Source organism: Rhagoletis pomonella, unplaced genomic scaffold (genome assembly GCF_013731165.1).
Source record: "Rhagoletis pomonella isolate Grant_MI unplaced genomic scaffold, Rhpom_1.0 Rhpom_scaffold_00005, whole genome shotgun sequence".
NCBI classification, from domain to species: domain Eukaryota; kingdom Metazoa; phylum Arthropoda; class Insecta; order Diptera; family Tephritidae; genus Rhagoletis; species Rhagoletis pomonella.
In genome coordinates this window covers 6,658,706-6,680,546 of record NW_023458559.1, presented here as the reverse complement: position 1 = coordinate 6,680,546, position 21,841 = coordinate 6,658,706, and the positions used below count along the sequence as shown (strand labels likewise).

The following is a 21,841-nucleotide window of genomic DNA, read 5'->3' as shown; positions in this document are numbered from 1 at the left end:
GCTTCATTTTAGTTTTTGTATTTTCGTTTAATGTAAATGTGGAAATGCATATCTACTTACTCAAAATTACACATTTATTTATAAAACCGTTTTAGCAATTTTCTTGTTAGCCCAATGTTTTTGAGCATTTATTTTTTTATTCAAATACTTAATTCTGGAGTATATTCGACATTAAAAAAACAAATTTTTGATTCTTTCTTCTAAATTTATATCGGAACTTAACTTCAATAGTTCAGCTATTAAATTTTTGCAATGCGAAATTTCTTTTCCATTAAATTTATTAAAAATTACTTCCAGTCTCTTTATGTCTACAAGGATTTCTGGTTTAGGTTTTATCATACCACCATTTGAAATTTGGTCTATCCATGTATATGAGTGGGAGATTTTCTCTTCATATTCAGTAATGCTTAATTTCCGTATGATAAATCCAGCTATGTATGAAAAATAAAAACACGACTCTTTTCACATGGCATTATGAAAAAAGGAAAAGGGATGTTAAGAACCAGAACGTCGAATTTATAACAGTAAATGGTGATCTAAAGCGGTAAATTTAGTGTAACGAAATTGTATCATGGTGTTCGCGGAGCATTTGCTTATATGTATATGTTAATGTACTCGTGGATCCGGTCGTGCTTGTTTATGGCAGACTTATGGGCTGTTTTTGCTTATGCGTAAAAGCACATTTAGCGCATTTAGCTCTAAATGCTACTCTAAATGTACATTTATACATACAAAATTCGTCACCTAAATGCAACTAAATGCAACTCCATTTTTGCATTAAGAATCTAAATGCTAAAAGCAACCCTGTGATCTTCCAAAATTTCCACGATTCGAACGTGGTTTAATGAGAAAAACTGGCAACATTGCTTTTTCGAGTATACAGCCGCTAGCTGCGTTTCAGTGATCGCCGAACGAGATTTCATTTATTATTTTACATTATTTGGATAAAGAAAAGTTACGCAAATTCAACATCGATATGATGCTGATAGAAATCTGGATTAATTTGTGACCAACTCTGTTTGTTTTGTTTCCTAATTAAGTGTGGAAATTATAATTAAAAGAGCCGACAAATGAATATATACACAAACAAATGTTCGGTTATGGTTAAAACAATTCAAGTTTTTGTATTGAATTTTCGGTTTAGAATTAATTTTTTCCTTTTCAGTAGGCGTTTTTGCACATTATCTTTTCCGTGAGAATTTATCGTAATAGATACGGATCTGAGTAAGCGATTGGAACAGGGCTGTTTGTCAAAAGCATACGATTTCGAACTCGCGTAAATGTACATTTGCTAAATGCGGTAGCATGAACACTCTTCGAAAACATATGTTCGAAAGTGCTAAATGTTGCATTTTAAATGCAGCAAAAACGCTGCATTACTCAGTTTGAATCTGTGCATCAACAGCTAACTTCGTCCCCACAGACACCTCAGGAACGGCCGACACTTCAGATAACTCAAGCATTGGGGAATTGTATGGTAGAGGTACTGCACCTGGTAACAAACGCGTCCGCTTGGAAATACTCGGCTGTGATGGGCAACAAATAAAGTCACTGCCACTAAAATGGTGTTCGCACACACGCGAAGAGTCTCCTAATGGAACACCGCAGCTACTTGCCCACCGTGAGTATCAAATTGTACCCATCGTGTGCGGACGTGTATTTTTGCGGCCGGCTAATCGCAACAAGTGTGCCAACCCAGTTGTTGTAAATTGGTATACGTACTCTTAGTGATATTGAGAAGTAAACTCTTATCACCGTTTCTTAACAAATTAAATGAAATTAATTGATTCGAAAAAAAATGAGTGATAAAGACAATAAAAAAGACCATAGTGGTGCGGCTTTTGCAGTAAGCCCTGACATTGCTCTGGAACATGTGCTTAATTTGGCATATACTGGAAATATGTTTAATCCAGTACCCGAAAGTGCAGACAGTTTTCCAGAAATTTCCAATAATGAAAAAAAGAAGTCGAAAAATAATAATAAACGTAAAAAAACGGGAAATTCAGAGTCAGGTGAATCGAGCACCTCGGCACATGAAAATGACATACAAAGTAGTCAAGAGAATGACTCAATTCAATTATTACTCTCCCAGATGCAAGAGTTAAAACAAACTTTATCTCAATTGCAAACAGACATAGAAGTGCAAACAATTATATACGAACAACAACTCAGATCTCTTCGTGAAGAGAACATTGCTTTAAAAAGTCAAATTCATAACTCCAATATTAACTCAACTCAAGTGGGGCAGTGCTTCACTCAGTACGTGGAATCTAATCAAGTTGAGCTAGTGGCTGACTTAAATATTAATATCCCAACAACAAACAGCAATGTTCCAGCTGAAATAATGGAAACTGAAGTATCAAATAATAATGTAACTCCTGAAACAGTTCCTTACATTAATACAACAGTCAACCATTCCAACAATGGGAGATTGTCTAGAACTGCCATCAGACAGACAATACCATCACGCCATAATAAAAAGTCACCAAGTCTTTCAACCAGACAGACAACTCATCTCACCAAGCAAAATAAGGAAAAAAAACGACCACCAATCTTTGTGTGTTATAACCTATCACAAAAAGAAACGACTAAAAAACTTATTCAAGTACTAGGTCATAAAAATTTTGTTTACAATATAGTAAATACTAATATTATGCATATAATCTCCTTCGTATATGACGATTACAAAAAAATTAAGAAATTCCTAATTGAAAACAAATTTAAGTTTTATACTTATACCCCCAACGAAGAGAAACCAATATCTATTATAATAAATAAATTGTGTGAAAGTTATGAAAAAAATGAAATTTTGGAATATTTAACTGAGCTAAATTTGAATATTGAAGTTATAAATCTTTCTAAATTTAAGAAAAATAATTGGCTTATACAATTAAGTAATAGGTCAGATATAGCGGAATTTTATAAAATTAAATACATTCTAAATTGTAAAATCAGTCTTGAAAAACTTAAACCACTAACACCTACACAATGTAGAAACTTCCAGCGTTACTCACATGTAGCCAGTAATTGCCATATGCCTTATAGGTGCGTGAAATGCGCACAATCTCATGAACCAGGAAACTGCACGATACCTAACAAGGAAAATAATAACAAGGAATATGCGTACACAGACCAAATAACAGGAAAAGTAGTTAAAAGGACTGGTATCCCATTAAGATGTGCGAACTGTGACTCCGAAGGGCACTCAGCAAATTCTAATGTTTGTCCGGTTCGTATTGACATAATGAAAAAACGGGAAGATCGTAAGCAAGAAAAATTAAGAGGTAACGCCTCTCCATTAATAAAAAATATCAGTAATGTTACACATCGCACCAGTGCGATCTCTTACGCCTCTGCGGCCAAGAGCATTTTGAAAACTGCCTCAACAGATAGAGTCAATATTCGGGCAAAATCGCCCTCACCTAATGGAATGACGACCTCTCAAAAAAATTTTACAAACCACTTCATCTCTCTTAATAGCGAATGCTTGCGCCTGTTTGGTAGCGGTTTTACAAAGTGCATGCAAAAAATCAGTGAATTCTCCATAAACTATAACCAACTACTTGATGACGAGGAAAAAGCTTCTGCTCTCTTTGAGCTATTTATTGATCTAAGAACAAACGTCAATATTAATGAATAAACACAAATTAAAATGCATATTTGTAAATGTCAACTCTTTAATATCGAAACATAAGAGGCACCACTTTAGCATATTTTTACAACAACACAAACCCGACATTGTGCTAGCAGCAGAGCTTCGACTCAGTCAAAAGCACAACATCTCGTTTCGAAATTACAATTATGTTCCACAACTGAAAAACACTCAAAACAACAATAACAAAAAAAGCCAGGCAACTGGAATATTTATAAGAGAAAATTACCAGTACAATAGAATAGAGGTTGAAACAACAGTATTTCTGGAGACCACGGCAATAGAACTTCTTATGTCAGATGGCAATCGCGTTGCGTTTGCAGCCATGTACAATAGACTTAGTAATACAGAGAAACTCTGTGCAAGCGACCTTGGTAAAGTCTTGAAAGCGCTCAGTGCAAATACAAATGAAATCATCTTGGCGGTGATTTGAATGCGCGTCATCCCAGCTGGGGTGATATGCAAACAAATACTAATGGAAGAATTCTTTATAATTGGCTGCTAGAATGTCCTCTTCTTGAAATAATACCTACTAAAGACCCTACTAGAGTTTCTGGAGAGAGTAAATCCTTTATAGACATATTTATAGTTTCACCTTTTGTCAGCATTAGCTATGGAAATATGGGAGAACCACAGGGAAGCTTGCGCACATATTTATTTGAGTCTGACCACAGTGCGGTAGAACTTTGCATAGACAGGTTAACCGATGATATACTAAGGAGGCCACCGCGTGAAATATTTGATTACAACAAAATGAATGTTAATGTGTTTAACCAAGAGTTATTCACGAGATTAAAAGATAATTATCTTCCCACCAATCGTACCGTGTCAATTTCTGAAATAGATAATTGCTTATACCATATGAACTTGGCTTGGAATGCAGCCATTCAAACAAACGCGATTCCGAAAGTGAAAATCCGTACTAAAGGGCCTATTATCTTACCCACAGTAATACTAGATTTTATCAAAGAAAAGAAAAAACTACGCCGCGCTGCATATAGATGTACAGATCCTAATCGTAAATCAATACTTTTGGCCACAATTCGAAACTTAAGTAAGATTATTGTTGACCGTATTCGCTTATTTGAAGACGATTATTGGGCAAAATACTTTGCCAATATTCGCATGAATAATAAAACTTACAAAAAAATTAAAAACTTATGTGGGCCTAATCAAAAATTGAACTTGCCAGAACTTGTCGTAGACAATTTAGACAATATAGATTTCGAAGGAGGTGTCCCTCAACCAGACGGTACAATAATTATGCAAAGTGAAACGGATAAAGTCAATGCGCTAGCAAGCAACTTTGAGCAAGTACATTTACAGAGTTTAGACCTCGGTAATAATGAATTTTCTGAACATGTTTTACAATCAATTTCTGACCTCGATAACCAAAGGTTACCGATAATCAGATTCAGTGAACAACTTACAGCTGACGGTGAAACAAATCTAACACAGGTAAACAGAATAAATGGGCTTGTAGATGCTGAGGTAGTTACTATAGCAAAATACAAAGAACTTACAAATGCAGACGAAATCGAATCCCTTCTTATATTAACCAACAACAAAAAAAGTGCAGGGGAGGACAATATCTCAAATTTTCTTCTTCGAAAAACTTACTCATATTTCTGGCGGTTCCTGGCCATTATTTTCAACCAGTCATATAATATAGGATATTTTCCTGAAATTTGGAAATGTGCCAAAATTGTAGCAATTCCAAAACCGGGATCTAATCCAAACTCAATTCGCAGCTACCGTCCAATTTCCTTGCTGCCTAACGTCGGAAAGCTCTTTGAAAAATTTCTATTGTTAAAAATTAAAAGGCATACGGCTGACAACAATATTTTTAAAGATACTCAATTCGGATTTCGCAGCTTTCATTCGACAAATCACGCGCTAACTTTACTTTCGGATTTTGTATGTTCTAATCTTAACCATCGTTGGGCTACAATAGCAGTCAGTCTCGATTTAGAAAAGGCATTTAACACGGCTTGGCAGGAGGGTATTATTTATAAAATGTACAGGATATTTAAATTTGACAAAAATTTATGTCGTATTATATATAATTACCTGAGCCATAGAAGCTTTTTCGTTAGTAACGGTGATAATTATTCAATGATTAAAGACATTGCGGCCGGTGTTCCACAAGGGTCTTTATTAGGCCCAATTCTGTTCAACATATTTCTAGCGGATCTGCCTGATCCCCCGCAAGAAAACTCAAATATGCTGGTGCTTACTTATGCTGATGATATTACGGTCTTAGCTTCGCAGCAGAAAGCTTCCAAAGCTAATAATATGACAAACAACTTTTTGGATATGTTATCTAAGTACTTCCATAAGTGGAAATTGAAAATTAATTTGTCAAAATGTGAATGTACTGCAATTAAGGGTTTGCATAAATACCTTTTTCCAAATGCAAGGACATTTGTTCCAAACATTAAGATAAGCCAAGAATATATTCCGTATAAAGAACATATTAAGTATTTGGGAGTAATACTGCAGAGTAAATTTAATTTTAAGTCGCATATGGATCATATAATCAAAAAAGCAAAAACTACATTTTTCTCTTATATGAGGCTTATGAAACGGGCTAAAGATTTAAAAGCAAATATAAAAATTAATATTTATAAACAAATAATAAGGCCGATCTTAGCTTATGCTTTTCCAATATGGTTCAACATTTCCTCTGCCCAAATGGAAAGATTGCGAGTTTTTGAACGATACATTTTGAGAATATGTAGTGGTTTGAATCGTCAACCATTTCGTAGCGGAGAGCTATTTAGAAAAAGAATATCAAACAACAATCTTTATAAGAAATGCAAAGTTAAACGTATTGATAAATTTCTTATGGATAACGCTTTACGATTTTTAAGCAGAATGACACTATTAGAAAACGAACGTATTTCAACGTACATTAACAAGCAAGATAGTATAGAGTTTCCTCTAAACGCACGCTATTTGTCGCCCATATACATAAATAGTCTAAATAGAAACAATTCGCTTTATAATGATAAAAAGTTGATGTTCTATCACAGACGACACAACTCTTATGACATAACTACTAACCTGGTTTATAATGATGTTCAGTACACTGAAAAATAAGGCACACTTTCATTTTCTAGTCAATAGTTTTTATTAGTATTAAGTACCGAATGTTATTCTTCTTTTCTTGCCCTTTTTGAAGGAATGTAAAATATAAAAGCGAAATTAAAATACGGTTTAGTTGATTTATACATACCTATCTGTAAGGTGTTTATAAATATAAATTAAGTAATATTAGAAATCCTAGATAAAAGCGCGTTGCTTGTTAGGACTAAGAATACTTAGATGTAATCCTATTCACTGAGAATATTTGTAATCACAATTAGTTTGGGCAATAAATAAACAAATAAACAAATAAACTTGCCCACCGTTATCGCTTCACTTGACAATTAGGAGGTTTAAAATAACGCACACGTTTGTTATCCTGGCTCTTGCCACACTGAGCGCACCGCTCGTAATTCCTTTTCATTTTATTTTTGTATGTATGTATTTAAAATCAGTCGCACAGCTCAAAATTGAAAATTGAAATTAAAAAATTACAATTACATTAAAAATGACATTACAGTCGCAGTTCGAAAGAGAGAAATGTCGAAATCACTTCCACCTTGTTATGCCTTGGTAATAAGTCCCAGATGGTTTCTAACATCACAAATTAGTTTTTGTGCAAATTGTAGATAGAGGGTATTAATGAATTCAAGCCCTTGATATTTCACATTTTTATATTTGTGAAATGGCACTTTTGTAAAAACAATAACATTTCAATACATTTTTGTGAAATCCTTTGCGTGCACTTTTTTTTCTCAACTAAAATTTTCTAATTTATAAAGGCTATTCAACTGGTTTATCTTATTTTATCATTGCACTTTTGTTTGGAAAATGTAGCTTTATTTTATTGCTAAATGTGAATGATTAAAAGGAATGACACCTTTTTTGGCACTTTTATTTTTCTGTTTGGCACATTTTGGCACTTTTTTATCCTCAATAAGGCACCTAAGGCAACTAAGGATAATTGGCAGCCCTGATTGGAAGATTTCTGCTGTGTTTTGGGGCAACAACTTGTCTGCATTAAAAAAGCATATAATTTGTGTTTCAAAAGTGTGTGAAAACCAATCAATTAACTTATATGATCTCGGTTCCGATATTAAATAATCAATAATTGTTTATACCCGCATTTTGGCACATTGGCTCGTTGAATATGCCATCTAATAAATAGTGTCGTCAATCTCCTTAGCTGCTTTTAAATGATGTCGTCACAAATTGCTGGCGGAGACATGAATACAGTGTAAGAAAATTCTTTTTCTATAATTGTTTCCTTATAGAAAGGTTGGTTTCGTTTCCACCTAAAAAATCATATATATATATCAATTTAATAGTGTTCGCTTTATTTTTGAGGAAACGAAACATGTTTTGCAAGTTATGGATCATTTCTGCACTCTTTCTTCAAATATTTCTCGTATTCCAGCTGTGCGCAGGTGTTTAGTTTTTCGCATCGTGTTTTTACATATTCATAATTTAAATTTTTTTAATAAAATCAATTGGTGGTAGTTCATGATTGTGTGTGGATTAGTATCACAACACTGAGGATTTGGCAATAACCTTTTCCATCTATTAAAAAACAACACTTACGGGGCAATGTTTGTTGTACGAACAACATTTTTTTCTAAGAATCGACATACTTTAAGCATTGTTGACGCTATTTCCATTTGAATGAGGAAATAGCGTCAATGACTTTATTTCCAAATTTTTGTTGATTTTATTTCGCTTTTGAAAAGGTAATAATGTCAATTGACTTTATTTCGCACCAGCGTGGGAAATAAAGTCAATTGACCTTATTTCGATTGACCTTATTACCTGTCACCGAAAAACGGCCTATCTCAGAATTCGGCTCAGAAACGCTCTATCTCAGATTCCGATTGAAAAACGCTCTATCTTATAACATTTTCAATGTATTTCGTTTGAGATAGAGCGTTTTTGAGCCAAATTTTGACACAGGGCATTTTTCAATGAAATTCTAAAATAGGGCGTTCTTCAATAAAATTCTGAAATAGGGCGTTCTTGAAAAGTTTTCTGAGATAAGGCGTTTTCGAACTTGCTGTCGAGATAGGTCGATGTTCCACTGAGCCATCGATTTCTTATTTGATATGAAAGAAAATATCCAACCGAGCTATACCCTTTTGAACGATGTCTCATTTTTATGTCAATTGGGGTATATGTCGTAAACATTAAACGCATAAAAAATATATTAAGGTGGTTCGCAAAGTACCATCAAAGTCATATTATGAATTGTTGCAGTGTTAAAAAATAGTTCGTTCTCGTTTCAAGTTCTCTAAACATTTCTTTAAGCTTTTAAAGTTTACGACATACAACAATACGACACTTACGACCCCGTTGTGAATCCCTCAAATGTTTTATGCACTTTTAACGGATGTTTTATTGAGGAATCAAATTTTAAAAGCATGTCCAATATTGGTGGCCGTTTCGTGAAAAATTGCTGGCGTAAAATATTTGCGGATACGTTGGCAGAGAAATATTCATGGAAAGGAACGGAAGAAAAAAAGAGCGTACGCTTCTTAAATGTGACATTAGCCATCAAAAGTAAGATATTCCCACCAATCGCTATAGTAATACTATATGTGGTCACAAGCAATAACCGTCTAAGTCGACTTAAGAAAGTATGGAGTTATATATGCTATCGCATTCTTCGATCCCTATTCCATGCGTACGTGAAATCCCCATCTCGCCGGCTAGGCTACTTAAAAAGCTATAGGCGAAAATATTTTTGTTTACCCATAAGGTTAACATTACAATCCAAATGTTTAAGACATTTTTTTTTATCGAATTCAGGTTTTTGGACTTAGGTTATTATTGCTTATGACCATAGATATACTGATTTCTAATTATTTACTTTTATTATATGTATATAGACGCAGCTTTGACACTAAATTTTGCAGAAGATCATTTTGTAACTGAGACAAAGGCATTCTTTCAGTTCGCGAAAAATAGGCTAAAACAACGTGAAGACTACAAGCCAAAAATTGAAAAAAAATAGTATAGAAATATCTTAAAGATTATATTTACATTACTACATAACGTAACTGTAAACGGATTGTTATTTTTATAGTACCTGCATATGTATGCAATATGAATTTTCCTCACGTTTTAAGTTTTGTTCTACAATTAGCAACCTGACGAAAGAAATTTTTTTAAATAACTAATTAACAACCGGTTTCACCAGGAATTTAAATGGACAATGATTTTTTATTTAATTTTTATTTTAATTTGCTAAACTTTTATAAAAAAAATATTAACATTAAATAGTTAAAAGAAAAATAGCCAAAACTGGTCAAAATGTCACTTAACTAATCGGCTGACCACAGAGTATGTACATAATGTCATAATTATAACCGCACCACTTATTTATTGGCAAGTTTTAACGATTTCTTTTAATTTAACTTTATTTAGTTATTTTTTTATAAAAATATAGTTTGTTCTTTAACAAAACCGTGTAAATCCAAGTTGCAAACTTATTTAAAAGAAAAATTAAAAAGCTTTTTAACAAATTTCGTGCTTTTTTACTAGATTTCTTAAAAAAAGTTTGAGTTTGCAATAAATGAAGGTGTAGCTAATTTTTGGCAATTTTTAAAGTAGAAGAGAAAAATGGCCAGACATCAACGGTAACTCCTAACAACTTCTAACTTGCACTTTTTTATATTAAAATTGAATGGTCATGCTGCACATGCATATGCATTGATTGCATACTCAAACTTTTTTTAAGAAGTCTAATTAAAATTCTCGAAATTTTTACGAAGGTTTTTTATTTATCCTCACTTCCTTACTATAATATTATAAATCCGAAAGTGAGTTTGTTTGTTTGCTACGCTTTCAAGCTTTAACTACTCAACCGATCATCATGACATTTTGTACACTGCTGTCATTTAGCCCAACTTAAAATATAGGATAAATTTAATCTCGATTAGACAAGGGGGCGTGGCACCTCCCATACAAAGGGAATATTTCATACTGCATTTCTCAGGAAATATTTTTTGATAGATTACTGGAACTTGGTATGGAGATATATACAATCATTATTTACTCACGGATGAGAGCTGCCACCTTTTAAAAAAATCAAATTCAACTGTAACGTAGGGAGTTATTTGTTTGTAATTTATATTAAAAAATGAATGTCAAGAGGCCTGTTTAAAATTTCAAGTTGAGTTCAGGGGATAAGTTAATTAAAAAAGTATCACAAGTGAGAAGTTTAAGAAAGTTTTTGTTTAAATACATTTTGAAGTAGGTAAACAATTTTTGAACCTCGTGTTTTTTAATTGAGTTTTCCTGAAATAAATTTTACTCAATGTAGCACGTAGAAATTTCATACACTCAGCAAAGCGGGTGAGGGCGATCTAGTTTTTTAATATTGCACAAAGTTTGTACCTTCGATTTATACAGTTCTTGTTAAAGACAAAACTATATTTTTATTAAAACAACAAAAGTTAAATATGAAAAAAAAAAATCCTTGAAACTTTTCAATATGGGGTGCGATTATAATGGCACGGGGTGTGCAACGTTGCAACGACTGCGTATTTGATAGCTCAATGGTTCGCAGTTTGTTGCACCGATGTCGTGTTAGAAATATGGTGAAAATAAATAAAGACGGGAATTAGTCTTCCGTATAAAATGTAATTCGTTTATTACAAAGTATGTATATATATATTTTGCTATGTATACACAAAAATTGGATTAGGAAATTAACTTTACCTCAATCGCTTATGACGTCGGGTGATGGCTGATAGTCGTCCTCTGTTGATCTCCAGAAAAGAAGTGACCGATCTCCTTTTTACGAAATTAAGTTCAACCTCCAAGCAGTAAAACTGTTTGGAGGGGTAACTTAACGAAAGTTAATATGGCGGGAAGTATTACTAACGGCCACATTATTAATACATGAAAATGTATACTTGCATGTGTGTATAAATGATGCTAACGGCCAACATTGTTGGTTATTAATACTGCAAATGTATACATGCATGTGCATAAATGAACATTAGGGTGGTACACCCATTGCATTATTTTGAGTTTAGGGTGGAGGCCTAAACATACCGGCCCCCTTGCTATAAGCAACATCTATTACGACTCAGCCATCACACCGCGTTGAGTAGCTAATTACAAATTCGAAGGTAAGTAGTAAAAATGTCAGCTGGTTGTCATCCGATCAGTCGGACTTCCTCGTTGTCACCCGTGCTTCCATCTTCGCCTCCTACAGCTGTAGAAATGATACGAAAAATAAGGTTAAGAGAACAAGGCATGGTTTGACATTTCATTGCACTTCATTTATTAAACAATTCATATTCATTTCAAGAAAGTGTATATATATTTATCTAAATAAAAAATCAAAAACGAAAAAAAGATTTATTCGTTATTTAGGATCGACACGATCCCGATAGGATCCACCCAAATATGCTGCTTTGGGCCAGGAATGGCCCAAAAGCGCTTGGGAGTATCCCTGGCAGGATAATCTCGGGATACACATCGGCTCCCAAGACCAAGCGAATCGGCGTTGAGGTGTGGAAGTTCGGGTCCGCTAGTCGAATGTGCGTGTACGGTGCCGCTATCGAGGGATCGACGCTACTGGTGGGGCTGATCCGAATATAATTTCGCACCACTCTTGCATGGACTGCTACCCTTTTATTTTGGCCATGTTTGCCGCGCAAACGCAGTAGGCAACCCTGTTGCGGACCAAAATCAAGGCGCAGTTCGCGTACTAAATCGGCTGAGATTATCGAGGTCGGTGAGCACGCATCAATCAAGGCGCGTATCAAATGGAGCCGTCCTTGCGATTCGACCTTGACCACGGCAGTAGGGCATATTGATGTAACGGGCCTTAATACGTGAGTTGAAGGCTGGACCCGACCCGCTCTGAATGCAACAGGCAGCTGGCGAGGCCTCGTCTCCAGTCTACCTTGATGGCGGCGTCGATTTGCCGAATCCAATTGTCTGGCCCGCGGGCGGAAAGGCCTAGTTTCCGCTCCACGGCGACGGCGTGAAGGCTGGCGTGGTCGGAAAGGCCGAGTTTCCGATCCACGGCGCCGTTCATGTGCTAAGAGCGGTCGGGAGGGCCTAGTTTCCGATCCCCTTCGTGAAGTCGAGCGAAGAGTGCGGGTTGCTACTGCAGTTTCAATGACTTCGCCTTCCTCGGCGTCCGGTGGGAGAGCCCTGGTCTCTGTTCCTGAGTCTGAAGCATTGACCGATAGAATGTGCTCCGATTCATCCTCACTTGCGACTTGCACGCTCCATGGTCTTGTGTCGACTGCTTGGTGCTCCTCATCCAGGTGCAGAGTTGTATGATGCTTGTCATGGCACCGACGGCATCTCTCTTCGCTCGTGCACGTATCGACGCGGTGTGTCATAGACAAGCAGTTGCCGCAAAAACGTCCCAACAATGCCTCCCGCAATCTTTCTTCGGGAGATTTTACTCTGTATATTGGACAGAGCCTGATCGGGTGATTTCCATCACATAGACGGCATGCGAGTGGATAACACTGTGATTGCTGCTCCGCCCTTTTCCTCATTGAAGTGAATTTAGTCATTGTCTGAAATTGGTTAATGTTTTTTTCCCTTGCTGTTATCCGATACTAGTACTGTGTACTTATGTACTAAATATTGTGCCCTTATGTGTGTAGGTTACAGTTGGGTGGCGAGCATTAAATGAGTTTAAAACCGAAAACAAAATATAGTTTATACTTTGAAAATAAATGTTGATTCCACACTGTAAATTGATAGTGTGAACTGCATATAATATCGTACAAGCGTATAAAAAGTGTATGGGCACCTCAAATATTGAAGCGATACATTGTGGACAGGTGTTATCGATTTTGCTTGTTTGCTCCCATTCGTGATACGTTAATATCGTAAGACGGTCCTGCCACCCCAAAAAAATTCGCTCGCTAACGTTGAGGTGGTTGCTACGTCAAAGGTTCACGCAAAATGATTGTTCTGATTCGAATAATAGTTTGTTTCATTTTTTACAACGTGTTTTCGCGGTATCAAACAAGAACGGTGGTAATAATCGATAAACGTGATACGGAGTATCATAATATTCCTGATGTCGATTACCGTGTTTTTGCGCATCGCAATCATTTTTTAAACTGGTATTCCACTCAAAAATCATCTAACACAATGGTAAGATAATTTATTAAAGTACAATTTTTCTAGAGATTGCGAGGCATGAACCAATTAGAACAGACCGGTCGAGAAGCAACCATTTGTGCGTTGATGACCGTCGAGTAGAGCAGTATTTATAATTTGCATAAAAGCCATACTTTGTGATAGCAATTAAGAAAATTATGCCTAGTCTTCATATTCTTTGTTTACTTTTAAAAGAAAATAACATGGCGTCGAAATTACCAACGTCAGCCAGAAAATTACTTTTTTCCTTTTGCTTCATCTTGTCGTAGTTCGACGGATTGAGTAAAAATCCCCAATGACGCAAGCTTAACGTAAGCATTTGGTCTCGAATACAACAGATGGCGCCATTGCTAATTCATGAATGGCAATATCCTGAATGGCTGAAATGTCATTCAAGAAATAACCTATCACGAGGAGAAACGGTTCGTATAGTGGAATTTGTTAGAATAGTAATTTGTAGTATATAGTTTGATTTAATATACTTAGTTTAGGTTTCAGACGCTTGCCTGCATCAATTTGCATCCCTTTGCCTTGAGCACACAGCACGGATTAATGCCCTGTAAATGGATAAAGAGAAGATGCCCGAAGTGTAAGTGGTTCTGTATGTATGTATGTAATTAAACTTTACATTTTTTTCCATCCTACAATATTATCTTCTGTTTGTTTTATTCACAGATTCTGCGGTTTCCGTGGTTTCAACATGAATTTTGGTTGTGCACTTCGGGCGGTATGTGGCAGACGAATTCAACAAATAACAGCGGGTCTGTTGCTGGAAGCAATTTGCAGAACGATTCCAAGGTGATCGTAGCATCAACGTCCAACCCTAATTCTTCAGCAACCGCAGCAGTCACTGGTGCAACCGTTGTGACTTCACCATCTAGCACTCCCACCCAAGCCACCTACTATCTTATATACCACAATGGATTTCAACTAAGTATTCCACCGAATACAGTGCCACCACCATTTACACCTGCGCATTTTACCAGTACGACCAACTCTGGCACATCCCCTTCGTCGGGACAAGTTACGCAGTCTGCAGTTGGCGGAGCTTATAGTTTGCTTGCGAACACATCAATAACTGCTGTGTTGTTCTTGTACCTACAGCGGCAGGAAATGCTTAAACAGCAACAACAACGAAGAAGGCGGCAACGAATAAGTGATGGGGTGAGTGCGTTTGAGGTATCTGAATAAAATTAAGGACAGGATTGCAGTGGAGCGCTGAAGAGAGCGACGAGCAAAACGTACTTTCAACTAAAATGCTAATATACATATCTAAGCACACATGCATGTATGCGCATAGATACGTATGTGCATACATAGCTACGCATGTGCATATATACATACCATGCGCATAGATACGTATGCGCATAGATACATATACATATAAGTGTCCGCATATATCTTTTCTCGTCACTTGTTCTGTCGCTTCACTGCAGCAAAACCAAGTTGTGGGGAAAACCCTGACGATATGCGTACAACTAAAACCATGGGTTTGAAGATAGCGCAAATTGATGTGAAAATTTCAATTACATATTAAATATATTGTTTTATATACCCTACAAGACATTGCTGAGCACTTTAGGCAAAAACTCTCACACATTTACACTTTTGTTTTTGTAGTACGGCATAAATGAGTAGTTTGACTATTAATACTGAGGACTTTCTGATGACAACATTGAGGGGAAAGTACTCAAATTTTTCCCATGGCCTGAACGAAAATGAGGACTTTGATAAGCACTTTTGTGATTAGGAGTAATGATAATATGAGTACTCATATGATACTCAGCTGTCTTGCAGGGTACATATGCATGCATGTATGTATGTATGGGTGCATTTACAAACATATTTATGAATAGAGCATTATGTTACTGCAACTTAAGTGTGTGATTAGGTCTTGACACTTCAACAATAAGTGCGAATTAGACATAAATTTAACTAGATTCTTTGCAATGATAGATAATATAAACCTAATACACAGCGACAGCTCAAATTGGTATTGAGTAAAACTAAATGCAAGATAGAGTTTTTGAATTTCATTGAGTTTTTTTTTTTTTTAATAAATACTAAAATTAGAGGTGTAAGAATGGCGAAAGAAAAACTATCCGATTTTTTTTTTTTTTTTAAATCGAAACTACAGTTTTACACATGTACATATGTACATGCATGCATAAACATATTTAACAATAATGGACCTCGATTCTATTCTTCTTTTGATTCTATTTATTTCTTATTTATTAACCAAGCTTTAGATTAAAAATATAGCTTAAAAATAGAAAACTCGGCAAGCGCAGAAAATGTACACGATTTTCAGTATGTAAAGATATGTTAATATTCCTTAGTTCAAAAGCAATACACTGGTCGTTGTTTGAGAAAATTTGCGTATAACTTACGCCAGTTTTTGTTTTGTTTCTAGTAATTTCTGAATAGATATTAATGCATATGTATTGCATGGATCTCGATTGACTTACTCCATATTAATTTTTGAGTACGCAGATCGCCCAAGTCTTTACAAACATTGTGTCAATGGTATATGCATGGCAGACAACATGTTAGAGATTTTTCAAATTGGCTAACAATTTTTTCTAAATAAGGCTATATAAAAATTCTTGCGCAGAATTCCAATATACTTTTTAAGTTGAAATAACACACATTTTGATACAAACCTTAAGCGGGTACTTTAAGGATGTATGATGTTCATAAATTGCATTTCAAATATATATATAACTATTTTGCATTTCAAATTTATATATTATATTGTGGACCTTGGTCAGTGCTGAAAAAAAAGAAGATTGGTTTAAGACGAGGTAGTTGACTCCTCGTCTTGTTCACTGTAGGGCGGAAGTAGGACTAATTTTACCAAAGGTCTTGTGATCTGGCCTCTGTCGGTTTTGATATCCACCACTCGTACCCTGTTGTCCGGACCTGGGTGTAGGTTGATCACTCTCCCAAGCCTCCATTCATTTGGTGGTAGATTGTCTTCTTTAATTATGACAAGGTCTCCAGCTCTCATATTAGTTTGTGGATATTTCCATTTGTTGCGTTTCTGGAGCTCTGATAGGTACTCAGATTTCCATCTTTTGCAAAACATGTGGTGAAGAGCCTTTAATCTTTGCCATCGATTTACGATCGATGCACGATTTTCATCGGCGTCTATTTCTGGTGGAGCTAGTATGTGTCCACCGACTAGGAAGTGACCTGGAGTCAGTGGCTCCAGGTCTGCTGGTTGATTTGAAGAGGGGCTCAGGGGTCTAGAATTGAGACATGATTCCACTCTGCATAATAGGGTTGTAAATTCCTCAAAAGTGTATTTATGGTTGGAGGCAATTTTAGTGAAGTGGCTTTTGAAGCTTTTAACTCCTGCTTCCCACAGTCCGCCCATGTGGGGAGCTGAAGCGGGGATAAAGTGCCATGAAACCATTTGATGGGCATATTTGGCTAAGGTGTCACCGCGGGCATTGGCCATAAAGACTTTAAACTCTGATTTCAGAGTTCTAGAGGCTCCGACAAAGTTAGTGCCATTGTCGGAGTAGACATTTCTTGGACAGCCCCTTCTTGCTATGAACCTAGCAAATGCTGCTAAGAAGGATTGAGTACTTAGGTCTGAGGTGGCTTCCAAATGGATCGCCTTAGTCGCAAAGCACACAAACAGGCACACATATCCTTTGGACATCCGGCATCCTCGTCCGCTGTAACTCTTTATGTCGAAAGGTCCTGCAAAGTCGACTCCCGAGTTTGTAAATGCTCGTGAGAATGTAGTGCGTTCCTTGGGAAGAATTCCCATTAGCTGTGTTTGCACGCGTTTTCTATAAATTGTGCAGACCTTGCAATTATGAATGGTGGACCGTATCATGTTTTTGACCCTAGGTATCCAATACTGTGTTCGAATCAGGCGCAACATGAGCTGATTCTCACCATGCAGTGAGACTTTGTGAACGAACTGAACTATCAGACGGGACAAGTGGCTGTTGTATGGCAGGATAACTGGGTGACGCTCGTTATAGGCGAGATCACGAGATGCTCCTAGGCGACCACCTGTCCTCATTATACCGTCCTTATCGATGAATGGGTTAAGGGTTAGTACTTCACTCTTTTGACCTATTGATGTTTCGGATTTTAGTGCTGAATATTCTTCCCAATAATGCTTCTTCTGGCAGATGATTATCAAGCGGTGAGTCGTTGCTTTAATTTCATCAGCTGAAATTGAACAAGATTTCGCCTGAAAAGAGGCTCTAGTTTTTGGGTGAGTTCTTTGAGAGAATCTCAGTACATAAGATAAAACTCTCAAAGCTCTCGAGAAATCAGAAAATCTCTCAATAATATCAAAGTCGATATCTGACCTTGTTGTTGCGTGTACCTGCACCCTTTTCTCTTCTATAACTGTATTATAGTCCTTTTCTTCAGTGGGCCATTTGGAGTGATCTTCTTGCAGCCAAGAAGGGCCCTCCCACCACAGGGAGTTGTTTACTAATTCTTGCGCCGGAAGTCCTCTACTGGCTAAGTCTGACGGATTTGATGTTGAATCTACATGACACCAATTTTCTTTTCCGACCTTTTCTATTATTTTTGTTACTCGATGGGCAACAAAGGTTGACCATGAGCACGGTGGTTTCCGTAGCCAAGCCAGGACAATGGTCGAATCCGTCCACATCTTAGTTGTACGGTTGGCTAAGTTAAGATTATTGGTCATCGACTCCAGTATTTCGGCTAGCAAGACCGCCCCACAAAGTTCTAATCGTGGTAAGGAAATCGTTTTAACTGGTGCCACTTTAGTTTTAGCTAGTAGTAGACTGATGGCGACCTTTTCGTCCATTTCGACGCGAAGATAAATGCAGGCCGCATATGCCTTTTCTGAGGCGTCGCAAAACCCGTGAACTTCGACTTTGGTTGTCGGTGAAAAGTGTACCCAACGGGGGATACGAATCTTTTCGATGTAACTGTAGCTTTCCTTAAAGTTTTTCCAGCGGTCCAACGTGGTTGACGATACAGTTTCATCCCACCCTGTTCCTTCTAACCAAATATTTTGCATTAAAATTTTCGCGGTAATTACAAATGGTGCAAGCCACCCTAGGGGATCAAATAATTTGGCAATGGCCGATAGAATTGCCCTTTTTGTATAGCTAGTCTGGTTTTCAATTGGTTTGGCTGTAAAGTAAAAATTATCGGAATGGGCGTTCCATCTGATTCCCAGAGCTTTGACTGTGCTGGTGTCTTCGAAGTCTAAGAAGTCTTCTTTAAGCAGATGGGATTTCGGTGTATTTTTTCTTCACTGAAGAAATATCTTTGGCTTCTGCCTTATCTGAAATTAAATATTCCTCGTATGCTATTTTAACCTTTCGCCACATTGCTTTAAGTTCTTCTTGCTGGATCGCAAGAGTATATTTTGTATGCTCTGTCTGGGGCACGCTATTGTAATCTGATTCAAACTCAGTTACTGCGTCCGCCAACCGAATATATGTATCCATGTTTGTTTAATTTAATTAAAGAGAACCCAAGACGAAATGAACCCCTAACTATCTTTTCGAAAGTTCCAAGCAAAGCAAAAACCACCACAAGAATTTAAGTTCAATTGTTCAACTCCTTTATTTTTTTTTGTTAAAAAGGATGTAAGTATATGCACATCAATTCCTATATTTACAGGTAATTAACTCGCCGCCCAACTTGCACCAATGTTCAATTTGAATATATGTATATGTGAACGTAATGTGTAACTCCGATGTGCAATGATATTTGAACGAGCGGCTGGTGATTTTGTGGAAGTAGTATATCAGCGTTAAAGTGACTATAATGTGCAGACCAAAAGTGATTGCAAAGGATGATAAACCAAAAGTGTTAAAACCAAAGTGCAATTCCGAGTGAGGTTAGATCTCCTCCCGCGCTACGTGAAGTGTTGTTAGTGTAAGTGGTTGCAGAAATTAAACTTACGTGCCACCAGAAGGCTATGGAAATTGTGAAAGTGATCAAATGTGCGAATTAATTCAATCTGTGCTCTTTAAATATGGCACACGGACTAAGAAAATTTGACTAAAATGTGTGCCGTTGTCATTTACACTAACCAAAACTTTCGTGGGTTTTCTCAAAATGGCCGCAGCGCGCACTTGTGTTTGGGTTATATGCACTATATTCATGGACTGTTGAATCGCGATTCGGACTATAAATGCAACACTAGTGAACGTTGTTCCACAAAATCACTCGCCGCTATTATGTTCTTTACGAGAAATAATCTTAATTTTTTCGGAGCGATATTTTCACTAAATATATGTGTTTGTGCAATGAAAAATGTCAACCACGTACCTTGTTACCTCCTTGTATTTATGCGACCGGTTAATTGTATAAGGTGCGCTCTTGTGTAATGGATGATTGCGGCAAGTGTGCTTTTGTGCTCCGGCTATGGCCAAGTGCATACGTTGTGGGCAAGTGCGTCGGCTGTGTGGAAGTGCTCCGGTTGCGGACAAGTGCGTCGGTTGTGGGCAAGTGCTCCGGTTGGACAGGTGCTTTCTAATTGATAGAGCTGTAGTGGACTGTATTCAAATAGTTTGTCTGATTATTTTTCTCCCGGCGGAGATGGACCATGTGCAACGTTGCAACGACTGCGTATTTGATAGCTCAATGGTTCGCAGTTTGTTGCACCGATGTCGTGTTAGAAATATGGTGAAAATAAATAAAGACGGGAATTAGTCTTCCGTATAAAATGTAATTCGTTTATTACAAAGTATGTATATATATATTTTGCTATGTATACACAAAAATTGGATTAGGAAATTAACTTTACCTCAATCGCTTATGACGTCGGGTGATGGCTGATAGTCGTCCTCTGTTGATCTCCAGAAAAGAAGTGACCGATCTCCTTTTTACGAAATTAAGTTCAACCTCCAAGCAGTAAAACTGTTTGGAGGGGTAACTTAACGAAAGTTAATATGGCGGGAAGTATTACTAACGGCCACATTATTAATACATGAAAATGTATACTTGCATGTGTGTATAAATGATGCTAACGGCCAACATTGTTGGTTATTAATACTGCAAATGTATACATGCATGTGCATAAATGAACATTAGGGTGGTACACCCATTGCATTATTTTGAGTTTAGGGTGGAGGCCTAAACACGGGGTGTATGGGTAAATTCATAATTATATGGCTATTAATTCATGCTTATTTTTTTCAAATTATATTTATATTTAATTTAAATTATATTTTTAAACAAAGGAATTTTTATTCTACATGAAATGTATTACTTTCGATTGTTATTAAAAAAATATATTTATTTTAGAAATTTTTATATTACAAGTAAAAAGAGAAAAACTATGAACTAGTTTCATTATATGTGACCTGGTCTACGAAAAGGGAGCTTACGTGCGAAAACTAGTTTTCTGTGAAAAAGCTGTTAAAAGTAAGCAACTCGTTTCGTCAGTTTCTCATTTCTCGTTAATTGTTCTCCGCGCCGGACGTCCAGTAAGTGTTGTTGTTGGTCCAGTAAGTGTTGTTGTTGGTCCAGTAAGTGTTGTTGTTGGTCGGAATATTATTATAGTTCATCGTGTAAGTTGCTAGTGTGGAACATTTAAAAATTTAAAATTAAAAAAAAATGTTTAGTACACTTCTAAGCAAGTTAGGATTTTCTGCTTTTCACCACGTGAAAAGGCATCTCATCTTCCATCCGAATCAACCAAAAAGTGAAAATTGATTTTTTGACACCTAAGCCCCCTTTCCGTAGACCAGGTCACATATGAAAAATTTGTACTTTGACTCTTTGACTATTTTATCCTTTCGAGTTTCTAACTCGTAAAACTTTAATCTGCATAGTTATAGTAACATTGAACCACAATATGCATTTTGAAGTTTTCTGGCAGCATTTTCATTCGATTTGCGCGAAGAAAAGCCTTGAATGTACTAAATGAGCGCTCGACGTAAGTTGATACAAATGGAGCCCAATTTAAATATGGAACGTTTGAAACGTTCATATTATCAG

The 21,841-nt window shown here is 36.5% G+C and overlaps 2 protein-coding genes across 5 annotated transcripts; one reads left to right on the top strand and one right to left on the bottom strand.

Moving 5' to 3' along the window:
* Positions 1–11,696: 11,696 nt before the first annotated feature.
* Positions 11,697–20,974, bottom strand: LOC118738667. Its single transcript, XM_036469570.1, has 2 exons — positions 20,168–20,974; positions 11,697–13,281 (listed from the first exon to the last, which is right to left on the bottom strand). The coding sequence occupies exon 2, from the start codon at positions 13,276–13,278 to the stop codon at positions 12,112–12,114; it is 1,167 nt and encodes a 388-aa protein (XP_036325463.1). The 5' UTR covers positions 13,279–13,281; positions 20,168–20,974; the 3' UTR covers positions 11,697–12,111.
* LOC118738668 lies at positions 14,103–15,141 on the top strand. 4 transcript variants are annotated; one of them, XM_036469574.1, is made up of 4 exons: positions 14,103–14,298; positions 14,368–14,465; positions 14,552–14,556; positions 14,634–15,141. In XM_036469574.1, exons 2-4 carry the CDS (start codon positions 14,440–14,442, stop codon positions 15,065–15,067), a joined length of 465 nt encoding a protein of 154 aa, XP_036325467.1. In that variant the 5' UTR covers positions 14,103–14,298; positions 14,368–14,439; the 3' UTR covers positions 15,068–15,141. The 4 variants fall into 4 exon arrangements, with proteins under 4 accessions (XP_036325467.1, XP_036325465.1, XP_036325466.1 ...); XM_036469572.1 differs by having other exon boundaries at positions 14,363–14,481; XM_036469573.1 differs by having other exon boundaries at positions 14,368–14,485; positions 14,552–15,141.
* Positions 20,975–21,841: the final 867 nt, after the last annotated feature.

What these genes read in the sequence shown, in the direction of transcription:
- LOC118738667 (XM_036469570.1), bottom strand. Translation starts at nt 13,278, where the DNA reads ATGACTAAATTCACTTCAATGAGGAAAAGGGCGGAGCAGCAATCACAG.
- LOC118738668 (XM_036469571.1), top strand. Translation starts at nt 14,215, where the DNA reads ATGGCGCCATTGCTAATTCATGAATGGCAATATCCTGAATGGCTGAAA. An exon ending in ACCTATCACGAGGAGAAACG is followed by an intron (nt 14,299 to 14,362) that starts GTTCGTATAGTG and finishes TAATATACTTAG; the next exon opens with TTTAGGTTTCAGACGCTTGC. An exon ending in GTAAGTGGTTCTGTATGTAT is followed by an intron (nt 14,486 to 14,551) that starts GTATGTAATTAA and finishes TTTTATTCACAG; the next exon opens with ATTCTGCGGTTTCCGTGGTT.